Source organism: Coenobita brevimanus, chromosome 54, assembly GCF_032717465.1.
Source record: "Coenobita brevimanus isolate Jiangsu-jjx chromosome 54, ASM3271746v2, whole genome shotgun sequence".
In the NCBI taxonomy this organism is placed as follows: Eukaryota; Metazoa; Arthropoda; class Malacostraca; order Decapoda; family Coenobitidae; genus Coenobita; species Coenobita brevimanus.
In genome coordinates this window covers 35,726,597-35,746,212 of record NC_137007.1, presented here as the reverse complement: position 1 = coordinate 35,746,212, position 19,616 = coordinate 35,726,597, and the positions used below count along the sequence as shown (strand labels likewise).

At 44.4% G+C, this 19,616-nt stretch overlaps 1 protein-coding gene and 1 non-coding gene across 2 annotated transcripts in view; both read left to right on the top strand.

The window, feature by feature from the left end:
- LOC145400957 (myophilin-like) overlaps positions 1-19,616 on the top strand; it is a 107,524-nt gene that overhangs the window by 26,536 nt on the left and 61,372 nt on the right. The window contains exon 2 of the mRNA XM_080273322.1: positions 14,529-14,680. Coding sequence (XP_080129448.1) covers positions 14,529-14,680 — 152 coding nt within the window. The remainder of the gene's footprint in view (positions 1-14,528; positions 14,681-19,616) is intronic.
- On the top strand, positions 17,969-18,040 carry TRNAD-GUC (transfer RNA aspartic acid (anticodon GUC)). Its single transcript has one exon. It is a non-coding gene; the product is annotated as a tRNA-Asp (tRNA).

Below are 19,616 nucleotides of genomic sequence, written 5' to 3'. Positions count from 1 at the left end.
TGTTGAAGTTGTTGTGGTTGTGTTGTGGTTATAGTAATGATGCTTGTGCGGTGGTTGTGGTTGTTAGGTGGTGGTTGTGTGGTAGTTCTGGTGGCTGTGTGATAGCAGTCGTGCTTGTGAATGTGAATGGGGGTTATGTGGTGGTGGTTCTGTGGAGGGTGTGGTAGTTGTGGTTGTGTGGTAGTGTAGTGGTTGTGGTGTGTGTGGTAGTTATGGTTTTGTGATGTGGTGGCAGTGTGGTAGCTGTGATTATGCGGTGTTTATGTAGTTGTTGATTTTGTGGCGAATGATTGAGGACCCGTTGTGGCGCATGTATCCAGACGGGTGTGGCAGTGGTTGTGGGTGTGGCTGAGTGGTGTGTGTGGCGTGGTGGTAGTTGTGGTAGTAGATGTGTGGGGTGGTATTTTTATTGAGGTAGTTGTGGTAGCAGTTCTGTAGGGTGATAGTAGTGTTGATGGTAGGTGTGTAAGGTAGTGGTGGTGTGGTGGTATTCTGGTGTGGTAGTTGCTTTCTGTTGTTGTGGTAGTTCTGCTGTGGTGGTATTGTGATGTTGTGGTGCTGGTGTGGTGCTGAATCATTGTGGTTGTGATGCTGTTTGCTGTCGAATCACAAACTCCAAGGTAGTGGTCACTCCTTCCACGGTCACACACGCACACTTTTCCTGCTCACTCTATCCTCACTTTATTTACCTTTTTTGCACCTGCGTTTCACTCTTTTTAACCTTGCCTGTTCCTCTCTCTCTCTCTCTCTCTCTCTCTCTCTCTCTCTCTCTCTCTCTCTCTCTCTCTCTCTCTCAACCTGTATACTCAGTTCTCGTTCCTTACACTTCTCATCATCTTACTGTTATTCTCATTCCAGGTTCAGTAGCATCTTTGGTCTCGTGCTTAATACTGTGCTCGCTTTTGGCTCAGTTTTATCCCCCCTGGCTCACTTTTATCTCTCTCGCTTTTATTTCTCTATTTTCACTTTTATTTATCGACACACCTCTCACCGCCACCACATTCTCCCTCTTTTGTCTCAATATTTTTTCTCATACGCACTGGATCTTTTCTGGGCTGTCACTTTTATCTTCATTTTCCCTCATTCTTACACGTCCACTGTCTTTCTTTCTTTCTTACCTCTGTCTCCTCTGTCTCTGCATTCTCTCACTCTTACAGCTCCAGTCTTTCTTTTCAAAATTCCCTCTCTTCTGTCTCTACATTCTCTCACACCTGTTCATGTCTCTCTTTTCTAATCTTACCTTTTTTATTATTATTATTTTTTTTTACCTCGCCTTTGTCACTCTTACACTCCACAGTCTTAATTCTGTTCTCAGCTCACTCAGTTCTCTTTACGTTTTTCTGTTTTCTCATTTAGCTTACTCACTCTCTCCTTTGGCCGTTGCCCCTCTCTCACTTTCACACTTTTTTTCTTCTAGTGTTCTCTCAACCAGTTCATTCCTGTTCAGGTCCCTGCCCCTCTCTCTCTCTCTCTCTCTCTCTCTCTCTCTCTCTCTCGTTTTTAGGCAGATAACCAGGGTGAAATTACAGCCTTCCTCCGACACAGCAATTCAGATACTACTGGTACCCGTGGTCGTGTTTTTGTTAACCTAGTGTAATTCGGGCTTGGGGTAGTAGAGAGAGAGAGAGAGAGAGAGAGAGAGTGATTATAATGATGTAGAGAGAGAAGGACAGCTTCGAGAGGAGCTAGAGTGGAAAGGGAAATGATGATGAAAATGGAAAGGGAAAATGAGAATGGGATGAAGAAAAAATTAATAAAAACGCGTCACATCCGGCAAGAAAAGTGAGAATGAATATTACTAAAAGGAATATTGCAGAAAAGAATGAATCGAATCTGCGGTATATTGCACACGCTCTTAATCACTAAAGGAAATTGGCGATGGTTGCATAACGGTGTTGCACAGGGCTGGTTTTCCTCCGTGATTAAAAAAAAGAAAAAAATAGGTAATACATTCACACATCCGTTATTCAGCCGTGAACATACCGTCTAATATGGCGTGGGTTGGGAAGTTGAAGGCAGGTAAGGTACGGTACTTGTGCAGGCGACACATTACGCTTTAACCTCGATAACATTTTTTTCTGCTAATTCTCATTTCATTCAGGGGATTCTATTTTTTGCCCCGGAGAGACTTCTTTTTTTTTTCTTTTCAGTTAGAAGGGTTGGTACATCGTTAGTTAGTCCCTTGTACTAGAGATGAGTAGAATCTCTGAACAAAATCGTCTGTTGATAGCAAGAATTCGGTAAAAAAAAGTTCCTCGGGCAGAAGTAGTTGTAGTTAACCCCGTGATTGCGAAATACGAAACTGGGATAGCATTCAGGTTACCATCTGGCGATTTTTATTCGGGTATGAGTAGCCCGCCAAAGCAAATAACTAATGCGCTTTACATTGTACCGAGAATTGAAAATCCCTCCGCAGTGTTCCAGTCAATGCCAGGTGATTTTATACAGCCGAAGAGAGTCCAGAAGAGAGTCCAAAAGAGAGCCTGAGAGTTCAAATCTTCGTTACAAGGACGTCCTCTTTTTCCAAACTATTTTACTCAGCTTCGGGAAGGTGTATTTGAAGTGGATGGGTTAGGTAGAGTGCAAATAAATCTCTTCACTAATTGGGTTCCTTCGTAAGTTAAGTAGTCGGGTGGTTGCAAGAGATAAAACATTCTTGGTCTGAAGGGGTTAAATGGTTGTGGCGCAGTTTGCCATATCATTAATTAGGGTGAGATAGAGAGGCGGGGGGGGGGGGACTTTCCTAATGGCAGTCGTCCTTGAAGCGCTGCAGTGTCCCCTCCAGGTCGTGATCTGGTTCCTCTATTATTTCACCACAATGGAGCCAGGGGGTAGAGGAGTTCAGGAGCTTGGTAGACTATTTATGGGGGTTTTGTGAGCGCGAGAGACGGTTTCAAGGGGATTTGTGTGCGCGAGAGAATTATATTAGAGGTTTTGTGAGTGCGAGACCCATTTTAGTCGTTCCTGGTTGTAGATGGTTTGGGAGCGCGACTGATTTTAGGGGGTTTATGAGCGCAGGTGACAGTTTGGGAGGATGTGTGGGTTGAAGAAACGGTTTTTAGGGGTGTGTGAGGGCGAGAGGTGGTTAATGAGCGGGAATAATGGTGTTTTGGAGAGTTTGTAATTATGGTAGGGGGTTTAAGAGCTGGGTAGACTCATTTCAGGGAGTTGTGGTTGTACTGAACGATTTTTTTTTTAGGAGATTTATTCGTGGTACGGGATTTTGCGCGGCTTCAGAGTGGCGTACTTTTATTTATTTATTTATTTTTTAGTAGTAAAGATTTTTTTTTTGAGGGGGGTTGTGTGGTAAGGGATGGTTAGGTGATTTTCATTGGTATTTTTTTAGGGGTTAATGAGTGTGGTAGGGGATTTATGAGCAGGGTAAGTGTTTCCTGGACGGCTTATGAGCGCGGTGGGGGATTTTTAAAGACTGTTTATTATTAAGTTTGAAGAACATGATGGTTTTTTTTTTGGGGGGGTGACCTGAGCATCGTGGAAGTTTTTTTTTCCTGAGTGAGTTTTAGAGTAGAAGTTTTAGTGAGATTTTTTTTTTTTTTTTTATTATTAGTACAGTAGTTATTTTTAGCTGAGTGTATGAGGGTGGGAGGTGGCAACTGTGTGGGGTGGGTGGGGTTGTGGCAAGGCGGACTGACCTTGAGTGCAACTAAGGGACGGGAAGGGGGGAGAGGAGAGGAGAGAGAGGTGGGATAGGTAAAAGGTGAGTGGGTGGAAGGCAGGGACAAGAGAAGATTGGAACTAAGAAGGGACGAGGAGAGGAGAGTGGGAGGGGAGGAGAGAAGGATGGATGACTAGGTACATAGTGAGGTATAAGAAGTGATGGAAGAATGGATAGTTGGTTATATGGAGACAGGGACAGTGAAGGATACTACCCGACACACTGATACAACCAGTCTCCATGGCTCCCGTCTCCCTGCCTCTCCTCGCCCCCCCAAGGAGCCTAACCATTGAAGGAGTGGTGTGTTTGGGGGAGGAGGGGAGGTGAGTGGGTGTGTTTGGGGGAGGAGGGGAGGTGAATGGGTGTGTTTGGGGGAGGAGGGGAGGTGAATGGGTGTGTTTGGGGGAGGAGGGGAGGTGAATGGGTGTGTTTGGGGGAGGAGGGGAGGTGAATGGGTGTGTTTGGGGGAGGAGGGGAGGTGAGTGGGTGTGTTTAGGGGAGGAGGGAGGTGAGTGGGTGTGTTTGGGCGGGGAGGTGAGTGGGTGTGTTTGGGGCAGGGTTGGGATTGAGTGGGTGTGTTTGGGGGATGGGGGAGGTGAGTGTGTGTGTTTGGGGCAGGGTGGGGGTGAGTGGGTGTGTTTGGGGGAGTGGTATAGGGGGGTCTGGCTACACCACTTGGGTTACATGAAACTTTAGCTAGCAGGCATACAAGCACGCACGCGCGCACACCCCCAACACACGCATACATTCTAGCACATACACTTAGTGCATAAAAACCACGTAGGCTAATATATATGTAGAGAGAGAGAGAGAGATATGAGCACTCAGCAGCGCATCCAAGAGCGTATTGGTGTTATACTGTGCACATGCATACCCATACACACGTACGTACACATAAACATGCACATAAACATAACCACACAAGGACATCATTGTCAGCGTCATTGCGACCATAACCTACTTTAATCCATGAGGGATAAAGGCGTCACAACTTTTATCGCTCTTGCCATTGGTTGTCAGCCTGTTCCATCCCAGTCTATCAGATTTAATTCTCTCCGACAATGAGAGGATGTTTTCACCCCTGCTTGTTTGCATGTTTGTTTGTTTGTTAGGATTACAAACACAAAAAAAAATCGACCGGATTTGGTGGGTAAATAGCCCATGTCCAGGGAACAATCGAGTAACGTCTGCGACTGATCCGGATCGTATTACAGATTCTGGATCCGGAAAACACTTTTCGCGAAACCCTAAGCAATAATGAGGAAATCTAACCCATTATAAAGAGAAAGGTTGGCAATTTCGTTGTTCTTGTCGGAGAGATGGGCTGCACTGAGTGCCTGTCTAGTTATATATATATAGTACCGGGTATGTATTATACATATTTGTTTTATGATATATAATATACATTTATATGCATCATATATATTATATGTATTATAATTATGTATAATATAATACAATATATAATATACATATACATACATACATACATACATATATTATATAGTATATAAATGAGTACAGGACAGCAAATACCCCCACATCCTTTTGTAGTACACTCGTACAAGGACGCGAACATTAGCCTACACACACGGAAGCAGAAACACACACACACACACACACACACACACACACACACACACACACACACACACACACACACACACAACGAGAGAGAGAGAGTCGTGTGGGTCTCATGGCCGGCTGCAAATTGGTGGTCATTCTGTCTGTGACCATGGCCAGTAGTGGTCATTGTTGCCGTGCAGGAAGCGGGGGGGGTGGGGGTAGATGTAGGGGAGGGGAGGATAGGTGAGTAGGTAGGTAGGTAAGTAGGTTGGTTGGTTGGTAGGTAGGTAGGTTGGTTGGTTGGTTGGTTTGTTGGTAGGTGGGTTAGTTGGGTGGGTGGTAGGTAGGTAGGTAAGTATGTAGGCAGGTAGGTAGGTTGATAGGTAAGTAATTTGGTTGGTTGGTAGGTAGGTAGGTAGGTACAGGAAATGGCAGGGAGGGAGATACAGGAAAGGGGAGAGAGGGAGGGGGAAGGGAAGAGAGGGAAGAGGTTACAAACAAGGGAAGGGAGGGAGGTTGTAGGTTTGGAAGAGAAGGGAGGGGGGAGGGGGCGGGGAGGGTGGTAGGGATGAACAAATAGGGAGTAGGATGAGGGATACAGGAGTGAGGATGTGTGGAGAGACTATGGATGGGAAGTGGTAAGGGGAGGGAGGTAAGAGAAGATAGGAAAGAAAGGGGATGGGAAAAGGAAAGAGGTGGGGGGAAGAGGAGAGAAAGGGAAAGGGAAGAGGAGAGAGGAGGAGGAAGAAGGGAGATGAGGGGCATTAGGAGAGAGAAGAGGATGGAGGAGAGAGAGAGAGAGATCAGTCTTCAATATCCCTTGTTAGTAAAGTTGTGTGTATTTGACAAATCTTGGTCCGTCCTGGCGATTTTATTCAACTTAAGGAAGGTTTTTCGTACTGAAGGCGTCTTGGAGGTTAATGCAAAGTAAATCGCAAAGGAAGAGGTGCTAGTGAGCCTCCAAAGTCTACGAGAACACTTTTAAATGGTACCGGTATGAGCATGCAAAAAAAAAGGAATGGGAGGAGAGGAAAAGAGATGAGAAAGGATAAACGAAAAACGTGGAAAAAACAGAATAGGAAAGGAGAACATGGAGAATCTAGCAGGTATGGGAAGAGAGGAAGAGATAATAAATATGATAGAAATGATGAGAGGATAGGAAGAGAGAGCATTCATATGATAGCAAAGATGGTAGGAGAGGAAAAGAGAACGTGACTGTGGTAGAAAGGATGGTAGGAGAGGAAAGAGAGCATGAATAAAATCGAGAGGTTGGCAGGAGAGGCTAAGAGAGCATTAGAGAGAAAGGATGGCAGGAGAGGAAAAGTAAGCATGGATAAGATAGAATGGATGAGAGAAGAGGAAAAGAGAGTTTGGATAAGGTAAATGGGGTTGGAGGAGAGGAAAAGAGAGTATGAATAGAAAGGATGGGAGGAGAGGAAGAGAGCATGAATAAGACAGAAAGGATGGGAGGAGAGGAAAATAGGTAAGAAAGTATGTAAGGAAAGCTAAACAGATCTTAACATGGCCCCGGTTTTCTTACCTTTGCGACTTGTTTCACGTGGCAGAAAAAGACAGTAACGCGGTTCTACATCCTCTCCATAGCACTTGGTCGTGACTAGCATCGTAATCTGGAGTAAATCACTTGTTACAGCTCAGCATTTACGATGGGTGGATGTTAATTTAGAGCCAAGAAAGTGAAGAGTTTGTATGAGGTGTGGGGAGGTAAAATTTAAGCTAATAAGGGTTGTTAAGAGAAGGAATAGTTATCTGCTTCAGTATGAGAAATATCTAAGTTGAATAAAATCATTCGTCAGTAGATGGAATGTAAAGGACGTCATTGTATGCAGGATTTTAACTGAGTATTCTTAACCTCGTCAGCATTAAATATTTCCCCTAAACTGAATTGAATCGTTTAGATGTAGGAAGAATGGAAGGAAAAGTAGACGTCATCCATCTGAGGGGTATGATTTGGGTGTATTAGAGATTGCAGTGTGTTATATTATGTTTTATTGTGGTCTGCTGCGGTGGCTATTTGGGTCAGAATAAATGGGTAGGTTAGATATAAATTGTGGCTAGGGTACAGTGTGTGTGTGTGTGTTTTATAGAGAGAGAGAGAGAGAGAGTGAGTGATATACCTTTTTGGATCAGCTGGCGTCGTTTTCTGTTTTTCTTGCACCCAAACGGCTTTAAAAAAATGTATACACTGAAAGGATTAAGAAATCTGTATCTAACTCATTCAGTTCGTCTCTCGTAAGCTCAACAAATGCCTTTGAAAAGAGCGAGATGAAGAAAGATGTCATTGGAGTGAAGTGGTTATGTAGGTCAGAAAATGAAGGTTAAATACAACACACACACACACACACACACACACACACACACACACACACACACACACACACACACACACACACACACACACACACACACACACACACACACACACACACACACACACACAGCGTAAGTGTAAGTGGGGCACATGTGTGTAGCGGCAACACAGGTGTTTCATTGAGGTGTGTGTGGGCTGTGGCTCGCCTGTGTTCACCTTACATCTCTCTCTCTCTCTCTCTCCTGTCTATCAGTCGATCTGTTCATCTCCTGTTTATGTTCGTGTTTCCATGCTAGAGTAAGTCTATTATGAGCATGTCATGCAGTCCGTGTATTAGCATTTACTTGTGTGTGTGTGTGTGTGTGTGTGTGTTGTGAATGTGTCTGTCCCTCTGACTTGTCTGTTTTTCTGAGAGAGAGAGAGAGAGAGAGAGAGAGAGAGAGAGAGAGAGAGAGAGCATGTCATGCAGTCCGTGTATTAGCATTTTCGTGTGTGTGTGTGTGTGTGTGTGTGTGTGTGTGTGTGTGTGTGTGTGTGTGTTTGTGTCTGTGTCTGTGTCTGTGTGTGTGTCTGTGTTGTGAATGTGTCTGTCCCTCTGACTTGTCTGTTTTGCTGAGAGAGAGAGAGAGAGAGAGAGACTGCTGCCACTTACATAATTACTGCACATTCCATCACATTCTCTCCAGTCACGCTTGGCTGGGGGAGGGGGAGGGAGGTAGGGACAGGTAGGAGTTAAGGGAGGTAGGAGGACAGACAGACAGAATTACACACACACACACACACACACACACACACACACACACACACACACACACACACACACACACACACACACACACACACACACACACACACACACACACACAGGGAGGGAAGGAAGGAGGTGGGGAGGGGAATGTCATGTCGGAACTTAATGGAAGATAGAGGGGGTAGTGAGAGGATGAGGGAGTAGTGAGAGGGGTGAGGGAGCGAGAAGGGTCAGGGCGGGACAGGTTGGAATGGAGAGAGGGAGGAATTAAGGGTTGCAAGAGGCTGTCTGAGGGGGAGGGAGAAGGAGAGGGAGGCCGGGATATGGAGGAATGAAGAGATAATGGCAGGTAGGGATGAACAGATGGACTAGGGAGGAGGGAGGTACTGAGACACACAGACAGACAGGTAGGGAGGGAGGGAGATATGTAGGTAGGTGGGTAAGGAGGGAGGGAGGGAGGGAGGAGAAACACGTGCTAAGATTTAATGAGAGAGAGAGAGAGAGAGAGAGAGAGAGAGCGAGCGAGCGAGCTACATGATGCAAAGTACAAACAACAGTAACAGATCTGTAAGCTAAAAATAGGAGTGGCATATGTTTAAGCAGAACTGTATCGTGTGGAATATCCAGAATAAATGATCGTACTTAGATTTTCTCTCTCTCTCTCTCTCACACACACACACACACACACACACACACACACACACACACACACACACACACACACACACACACACACACACACACACACACACACACACACACACACACACACACACACACACACACACACACACACACACACACACACACACACACACACACACACACACACACACACACACACACACACACACCTTTGAAGACTTGTTTAGCGTTGACCAGAAACCATTATAAGGCATCGTACTGATATGGCATGCGAGATGACTAATGCAGGACTATACCCTCTTTGGTGTGTGTGTGTGTGTGTGTGTGTGTGTGTGTGTGTGTGTGTGTGTGTGTGTGTGTGTGTCCAAGGTCACGTGATTACAAGGCACGATCATATGTGGACGTGTGTGCTGGTATTAGTATATATTTGGAAGTTGGAGTAGTCAGGGATAAAAGTTCACCAATAGCACTGCGTCCTCTTCACACTTAGCGCATGAGCATCACTTTCCTCCGACGCATATATTTAAAGAGAATCATATGGGCAGAGAAACATACGAAGCTTCTCTCAGCCTCATAATATTAGCCAGCTATGGGAGGTGACAAGAAATATAGGTGAAACATTAACTTACATCTCAAAGGGAATTTTTTGAGTTGGGAAGCATACCAATCCTCTCTCATCCTAGTAATATTAGCCAGCTGTGGAGAGGAGCAGGTACAAGAGATGAAATATTAACTTCTCAAAGGGAATCGTGTAAGCAGAGAAACACACCAAGCCCCTCTCAGCTTCAGAATATTAGCCAGCAGAGACAGTGACAGGTAGAAGTTAAAAATTATGTAAAATTATGATAAGGTGTGCACCATTTTTGTATTATTACCCCTTTAGTACGAGAGGTGGTGTTGGAGAGAGACGCCTTGATATGATAACACTGACATGACTGGGTGGTAGAGCTGCCTGGGTATACAGACGTTCCCCGCTCCCCTCCGTATACCCCGAAAGGAGGATGGTGGCCTGGAAGAAAAGTATGTTCAATCGAGTCCACTGAGTTCACGTTCAGATGAGCCTGTGGTTGCTGTTGCTGTTACTACTTCTACTGCTGCTGTTACTACTACTACTACTATTAAGTCTCTGTTAACCCATTCACTCCGGTTAATGGTATTCTTGCTACTTAAAGACGGATTTAATGAGATTAGAAGATAAAACTGAAATTTCATTACGTCGTTTTCATTTTAAGTTGTCCAAAGTTAGCAGAGAGAGAGAGAGAGAGAGAATCTATTTTTTTCCCTCATCCATATCTAAGTAAGATGGCAACAATTACGAAGCGTGTGGTTTAGGGAAGTGGTGTAGGTAAAACACACACACACACACACACACACACACACACACACACACACACACACACACACACACACACACACACACACACACACACACACACACACACACACACACACACAGAAACCTCATACAAGCTAAGGGTTAGGTTGAAGCTATGGCCTCTACCAACGATGTGTGTGTGTGTGTGTGTGTGTGTGTGTGTGTGTGTGTGTGTGTGTGTGTGTGTACAGTATTTCATGTATGTGGGCGTGTGTGAGAGAATTAACTTTAGGTTGAATTAAGCAAGAATGGAAACGTGTGTGTGTGTGTGTGTGTGTGTGTGTGTGTGTGTGTGTGTGTGTGTGTGTGTGTGTGTGTGTGTACGTACGAGTACGTGAGCGCGAGAGGATTAACTGAGGGTCGAGTTAAGAATGGATACCTGACTTGCGTGTATTTATGTGCGTTTGTGTGTACGTGCCCTTATGTATGTATTTGTATGTTTATATGTATATGTTCGTGTACTTACTCTTATGTATGTATTTGTATTTTTATATGTATATGTTCGTGTACTTACTCTTATGTATGTATTTGTATTTTTATATGTATATGTTCGTGTACAGTATAGTTCTATGTATGCATGTATGTATAACTAGGTCACCAGTCTCATTTCTTTTTTAATTATCCCATTGTTTAGTTCAGTTTCATTTCCTGTGGTTATCGTTCACCTTGTCTCACTTGCTGTTCCCTTCACATCTTCTTACTCCATCTCACTCCCCCCCCCCCTTTTTTTTTTTTGCTCTTCCTGTATTCATTATTTACCTGCATTCTTTCTTCGTTTAATTCTTCTTGTTTTTTCGTTACTTTCCTGGCACCCATTATCCTGCTTCTGCTCTCTTCAATGTTTACCTTTCATTTTTGTTGCCCTCCCTCCTTCTAAGCTCCCTTCCTTCACTCCTCCTTCATCCTCCCATCCTTCCCTCCCCATTGTTCTCTCCCTCCCTTCCTCCTTGCATTGTTTTTTTCCCTCTTGCACTCTTCCAGTTTTGTGTCCTTACTCCATCCTTCGCTTTTCCTTTACTCATCCTGTCCTTCCTGTAGCTCGTCCATCCTTTTTTTCTTCACATCTTTCTTTGTGGTTATCACTCTTCTTCCTTCCATTACTTCGTTCTTCTTTCACTCTTCCTCCCCTCAATTCCACTTCCTCCACTTCCTCCATTTTATTCTTCCTCCACTCTCCCCCCCATCCCTCTGCATTCTTACTTGGCTTAACCGATCACCTGTGAGATGGAGCCACACCTGCAGCTTCTCTCTCTCTCTCTCTCTCTCTCTCTCTCTCTCTCTCTCTCTCTCTCTCTCTTCACCGTAACTACCATACACTAACAGCACCATCACCATATTACTACCACCACCACCATCAATGCTACTACCACTACCATCACCCCTGCTACCACAACCTATAATTTTGTCTACCAGGACCCCTACCACCACCACCATCCATCATGTTTACCACCATCACCACCACTGCTTTCACCACTAACGTTATCTGTCATCAGCAATACCACCATCATCACCAATACCTTCATCACGAGAAGAACCATCCTCACCATGACCACCCCAGTTCTTACCACTACTACTACTGCCATCTACCACTACCATCACCAGCACCACCATTTCCGCCACCATCATCACTACCCACCCACCACCGCTTACCATCATTACTTTTACCACTATCATTACTATAACCACCACCACCACCACCACCACCCTACCACCACCCTACCACCACCACCACACACAGAATATTGTAGCCACTTTCCCTACTAGTACCCTAGTTCCAGTGCCATTACCAACATCGCTGCCACAGTTACCACACCTACTACTATAGCTACAGTTACCACTTAAGCCACCACATTTGTTACTAGACCAGAACTACCAGAAGGCTACAACTACAACCACTACTACTTTCGGTACCACACTTACAACTACCATTATTCCTTCCATAAATAGTAGTTAACTGTTATTACCACCACAGCTGCCATTATTCCTACCAGAACTACCATTACTACCACTGTCTACTGTAGCTACAACTGTCAACCGCGACTACTACAGATACCACCATAACTAGCACAGTGTACCAGAAACTCCATTAACTTCACTACAAAACTTCGTCTCCTGTAACAGCTACCATTACTGCTACCATTATACCTACCATAGCAGCTACTACCACCATCCCTGTTAGAACAACCACAACTACCACAAAAACTACCACTATCAAAACCTTTGCTAAAACAACGACCATCACCTCTACTATTATTCCTGCCACAGCGACTACTACCATCACTGCTACCACTCTCCCTACCACAACAACCACAATCACTGTCTGTCATTCCCACAACCATCATTATTCTGTACCATAACTACAACCACTCGTACATGCCACCACTATCACTTTCACTACCACCATCCCCGTACTGCAGTCCCTACTACCACCATCGCAGCTAACCATCACCACCACACTCAACTACCACCATCTAGACAACAACCACTACCACCACAATCATTTTACCACATCTAGCATTATCTACCACAGTTGCCATTACCACACCATCTGCACCAAACCCACAGCCACAACCGCAATAACCATTACGAGAGAGAGAGAGAGAGAGAGAGAGAGTATGGAGGCTAGAGAGAGTGAGGGTCAGGAAATGATGCTTAATTGTTCAACTTCCCCTCACTGGTCGAGAGAGGGAGGGGAGAGGGGAGGAGGGAGAAAAGAGAGTAGTAGAGAGGAATAATGGAGAAAAAGAAGGTACTTGGGAGAGAGAGAGAGAGAGAGAGAGAGAGAGAGAGAGAGAGAGAGAGAGAGATTTTTTTTTTTTTTTTTTTTTTTTTTTTTTTTTGCCAGTCAGTTTAGATTTAAGTAAACGTTTTATATCGTCCCTTCTGTACATATTATCTTGATCTATTTGTACTAGTTACCTTCTGTAGATTTGTACACTGGATAATACTACAGCAAGAGGTATTTAGCCCATTCAGTACGATGACTCCTTGTTTTCAGTTTATTCTTGCTACCTGTAGAGAACTGTAATTAGGGAAGATTTACACTGAACAGGTAAATAAATTATGTATAAAAATTCTTCCAGTCTGAGAAATCTACTTAAGCTGAATGTAATCGTCTGTTGGTGGGAAGAATGTAATATCTATGACGTCATGAATGTAACAAATGACGTCATGGCTGTAAAGGGGTTGAACAGGATGTCAGTCTTATGTTGCGTTAATATGAATATGAGTAATAGTGCTTGAGAGGCCTAAATTGCCCAATCATTCTCTCTCTCTCTCTCTCTTTCTCTCTCAGGAATTAACATATTTTCGGTGTTAATAAGTTTTTCATGTTTGAGCCCAATGAAAATACAGTAAGTCATTTCAAGTTTACTGTCTCTGCAGGAGGGGATCCGTTTTGTTACCAGATCTTACAGCATTATCATTAGTAACTTAGTATGATTTTCAACACAGTCCTTCATCAGTATCATTTATATCAGCAAGAAACAAAACAGGGACCGACACTGATCCTTGCAGTACTCCACCTTTGACGGTCATATGTTTCTATACGTCCGGTGAACTATAGTGTAGAGACTCTGTGCAGTGAGCCTAAAATCAATTCACCAGAGTATATCACTTTGAGGACATGGAATTTGAGTTTTTAGGAAGTTGTTTATGGATATTTGATCGAGTGGTATGTGAAAAGCAAGATTGACGCTATGAACGGATTTGTAGCTGTGAAAATCATATAAAAATTCAAATAGGTGAGGCAAGCGGTTTTTCCAGAACCCTTCAGCACCACCACTCATCACACATCCCCTCACCCTTCATTACCTACTCACCCCCATCCCAATACACACCCTATCCCTCCAGCTGCGCTAATACCCATTGTCCAACCCCCACCACTCCGTCGTTCATTCCCAGCCTCCCACACCCACCATTCCCTACTCTCCATCACCCACCCCCTACCTACACCCCATCGCTCTAGCAGCACTAAAACCCACTGTCCGCCACAACTCTATCCTACCTTCATTGTGTACATTTCACCACCCACCCCCAACCTACGCCTCATCACTCTAGCAGCACTAATACCCACCGTCCCCCACCACTCTTTCCTCCTTTCATGGTCTACTCTTCACCACCCATCCACAACCCACACCCCATCACTGCAGCAGTACTAAGACCCACCGTCCTCTTCTTCCATCCACAGAGCCAGGCCAAGTTTGACCTGCAGCGTGCACGAGAGGCCTGCGAGTGGGTGGAGGCGGTGACCGGAATCGACCTGGATTGGCCTACCTCTGATGGACTCATTGACCAGCTTGCCTTCGGACACGCACTCAAGGACGGAATGGCTCTCTGCACGTAAGTAATGGTTGTGTGTGTGTGTGTGTGTGTGTGTGTGTGTGTGTGGAGAGAGAGAGAGAGAGAGAGAGAGAGAGAGAGAGAGAGAGAGAGAGAGAAAGGCTGATTTACAGAGGTTTGGTGTGAATAATAATGGATTTATGAATTGTTTTTTGAATAGATAATGAATAGAAGTGGGTACCATAAGTATATACAATTGATGAAGCTTTCGGTAAGTGCCCAGGTATGTTAGCAGACAAAAAAAAAAAAAGAAAAAAAAAAGAAAACAGGAAGTGGTCTCTCTCTCTCTCTCTCTCTCTCTCTCTCTCTCTCTCTCTCTCTCTCTCTCTCTCTCCTATCTTTATTGCTAAACTGTAACAAGAGACTGACACTAGAATATGATGCTGGTCATGAAGAAATGAAATGGAAAGGATGTGCGAGTTGAGTCCAAATATTTTCTCTACAATTGAGCTACGTGAAGGTCGAGAATTTAGGCCAAGTTAAGGTGAAAAGACTGTAGTTGGTTAGTAAGTGGGTTAATGCGTAAGAGAAGTAGGTACAGCATTCACTCGACGCCGTCTCCTGCCTGAAGAAAGGTAAATAGTGGATATCTCAGCAGTCCATGCATACACAGGTGAATAGATGGATGAGTAGGTGGCTTAGAGGGTTTGTAGGTTAATGAAGGTTTGCGATGCTGGGCCTGTGTTGTGACTCATCTCTTTTGTATTGACGTTGAAGGGAAGGGCCTGTTGAGAGAGAGAGAGAGAGGTAAGAAAATATTAAAGAGAAAAGTGACAGAGAGGAAAAGAAAATTCAGAGAGGGAAGAAAGTCAAAGCCAAGTCAGAGAGAGAGAATGAGTGAGTTGGAGTGAAATGTAATACTGTTGTTTAGTCAGTTTGTGTATATTCAGCCCGTTAAGGCGTCTAGCAGTCGTGGCCCACCGTACCAATACACTTTATATTTGTCTCTCTCCATCTTAGCGAGGGTTTCGGGTCGTATTTAGCAAGAGTTACGATTTGGGGAGAGATGTCAGTGAGGATAGCGGTGTACCTGAGATTTTTAATGCCTGTGTGTATGTACTAGAATTCGTAAAAGTCTTTGTTAAGTGTTGAGTGCCAAGATAGAGTAACATATGAAAGGACATACTATACTACCACCTTCCACTTTTTATCTTCGCCGTGGCTCGATGTAGAAACCAAACCCCTAAACGTCGCAGAACTGTAGAATGGGAGGCGAACCTGATACAACAGACCCACCAGATAATGTACTACTCTAGACTGAGGTGGTGGTTAGGTTACAGCAGCACACAAGGATAATACAGCGAGAATACAGCACTATGTAATTTTAGAACATGGTGCACGTGATGGGGAAGGATTGAGACGCGATGGCAGGCCTGGGGTGGTGGTGGTGGGTGTGTTAACTCGGGGTCATGTGTCCGGTCACGCTCCATGCTCCCTGTCTCATGCTCCCTCACGCCCCCCACGCTTCCTCGCCTACAACTTCACGCTCCCTCACCCCCCCCCCCCACTTACGCAGCTTCTACCCCTTCATGCTCCATGCACCCTGTCTCCCTCCCTCACCCCCCTTACCCTCCCTATGCTACCCCTTCACCCTTCCTCTCATCCCTCTTCCATTTACAGTTCTCCTCACTCTTTGTTTACATTTCCTCTCATCCTCGTCTACTTCACTTTTCCTCTTGCTCTTCTTTTAGGCGTTCTTCCATCTTCTCTTGTTCCAGCCTTTCCTCTTTCGCTTTTCCTTCTTCCCTCACGTCTTTCCGACACATTCCTTCACGCTTCCTTCCTTTCGTACAATCCCATCCTTTCGACATTTCCTTCCTCATTCCCGTTACATCCTTCCTGTTTCACGTTCTCCGCTTTTCCTCACACCCCTACCCTCTATTCCTTCCCTGTTTTACCTTTCTCCTTCCCTCTCTCCTCTCTTCCCTCCTTCCTTCTTACTTTCCTACAGCCTACCTCTTTCGCTGTACGTCTCAACCCCTTCACTACTTTGACGTCTTCATTTTATTGGTAGTGTCTCCAGATGATTTTGCTCAGATCTGGAGAAACGTCGAAGTAAAGGGGTTAGATGGAACCTTAATTAGCTCCATAGAGAGAAGCCTTTCATGTGTTAAATAAAACCGACTTGCAGGAGCGAGAATTAACCCATAAATGCGTCATCACTCTGTTCAAGTGGTTCATTCCTGCCACCCCTTCCCTCTCACACTTTCCCGCCCTCCGTCTCTCCCTCCTTATCTTCACACCCCGCCTCTTACGTCACACCCTTTCTCACCTCCTCGCACTCTTCCTCCTCTGCTCGTCATCCCTCCCTCCCTCACTCAGTCACTCTCTCACGTTTTTCCTAATCTTGCTCATTTACTCCTCATCCCTTACTCACTCACTCACATTAACTATCTTACTCTTTATCCTCTCCCTTTTCGCACACTTTCACATGCCCATCCCTTTTTCCTCCTAATCTTGCTTCTCATACCTTAATTCTTTGTGTCATAACTTCTTTCCTCACTTCATCAAACGCATCCTCTTTACCACCCCTCTTCTCCTCACACTTCCTTCACTTTATCAGACTTTTCTTTACCCTTCCTCCTCTCCTCTCACTGTCTCACATTCCTCCTCTTAACACCACCACCTTCTCTCCGCCTCATCCTTACTTCGTCGTGTTCTCACTCACATCCACTTATTGTCCCTCTCCTTTTATCCCAAGTCTTTGCCCCAGTTCCTTGTTTTCCTCCTCTGTGGTTTCTCTCTGTTCCTCTTAGTTATTGCCTTTCCCTCATCATTCCTTATTCACATGTCCTTCCAGTTTTTCCTCCCTCGTATATTTCTCCAGCTCTCTCCTCTGCCTCCTTCACACCAAAGCGTTAAGTAGAACACCACAGCTTACTCTCCGTCTTCTGCTGTGCCAGTTAACAGAGTTCCTGTAGAAAGTCATGTGCGATTTTTATGGTACGGTTAAGTGCCTAGTTTTTTTTTATATTGTTTTTATAAGTTTTTAATTATGCTGTTGTTGATCACAGTGTGTAAAAGGTGGTGGTGATTGATGATAAAATATTTCAGTATTGGCTGGGGGAGAATGCAGTAAAAGACACCGTCCTTAGGAAAAACCTATTACAAGTAATGTTATTCCCGAGGAAGACTGACTGAGCGAGACGTCGAATAAAACAGGTCTTTCCTCTGCACTTGATGTTTGATGATGATAATAATGGTACGAAGAGTTTAACTGCATAAGCTGGAGGTGGATTGAAAACGAAGTGCATATTGTGTCCTCGTAGTGAAGTAGTGTTAAGAACTTCCTCGGTAGTATAGTGGTTAGTATCCCCGCCTGTCACGCGGGAGACCGGGGTTCGATTCCCCGCCGGGGAGGCAACATTTTTACAAGTGCTGCCTCACTAGCCACCATAGCCAGTATGCGACACCCACAGACAACCCAAGGCAAGGAGTGGTAGAAAGAATAAAAACACCCATAAGAGTAAGCAGCTAGAGCGACGATGATCCCCCCCCCCCAAAAAAAAAAAAAAAAAAAAAAAATCAACTCAGCAGATCAATATGTCTAACATGGGCATCAAAACCAGCAGTTAAAGTAAGTCGTCGGCATATGTAATAATAAAATAATAGACTAAATAAGAGCTAAATAATACTGTGGCCTAAACTTACATCTGCCAAATGCAGAATACGTGTTGTAGCTTTTTCACAAGACTTAGGATGTCGTATACTTAGGGCTGGTATCCACGTCGGTAAAGTTACATAAAAACGAAATATTTTGGAAAGTACGTCATCGGAGTGAAGGGGAAAATTGACTCAAATGAACGTCTGGATGAAGCATGAATAAGGAATTTAATATTTCAATGAACTGCAAGGGCTGATGGAAAGTGATGGAAATGATTTTAACTCTTTCATTACGAAGTTTGAGAGAGAGAGAGAGGGAGAGGGGGGGGGAGACCAGATTGATGGGGTTAATTAAGCCTACTGCAAACCCATGGAATTTGAACACTCTCTCCAAAGCTGAATAAAATCGTGTAGTAAAGTCGCGTGGAGGCATCAGGAATAAAGTAACAAGTCGCAGGATTGAAGGAGCTAAAGGCACACCTCATGCACTGAAGGGGTTATTTCCGCATTGACGTCATTGTTTTGTTTGCCTTGGTGATTTGTATTTGTCTTAGTGAGGGATGTCTTGCAGGGGAGGGTTAATGGAGGGTTTTGCTGACACTTCCTGTTTCTAGTCTCTCTTCTAAGCTGAATAAAATCGTCTGGAGATAGCAAGAATAAAATAGATGTCGTCACACTTGAAAGCGTTCAGTACTCCAACCCGAGAGCACCATTTTTTTCTGTTACCTCTATTTTATTCGTTTATTTATTTATCTATTTTTTATTTAGGATAGATTTTTCGGACCGGAAGGGTTAGGCCTTAAAGAAACCTCCCTTCACTACAGGAGACTTCCAGAATAAAATCGTCTCGTGCAAGCTTGACTGAAGTGAAAGAGATCGTACTGAGGTGGTTAAGGTGCCCGAAATACATACGTGTTATAGTCGGCATGGGAACTGGGCCACTCCTGTACGATGAAGGCCATATCTTTGCGTGAAATTGCGGCGGGCCTTAGTTATGAGGTGCGAATGAGTCTCCTTGGTTATTAGTTATGAGGTTGGAATGAGCCTCTGGTTATTAGGTATGAGGTGCGAATGAGTCTCCTTGGTTATTAGTTATGAGGTAGGAGTGAGCCTCTGGTTATTAGGTATGAGGTGCGAATGAGTCACCTCGGTTTTGAGTTAATGTAGTGCGAATGAGTCTCCTTGGTTATTAATTATGAGGCGCTAATGAATCTTCTTGGCTACCTCTATGCTTCTTGGATATTAGATATGAGGTAGGAATGAGTCTCCATGGTAACTGTGCTATACAGTACTCTTCACTTTACTCGTAGTTTGGCCTAAAACTGCCATCCCT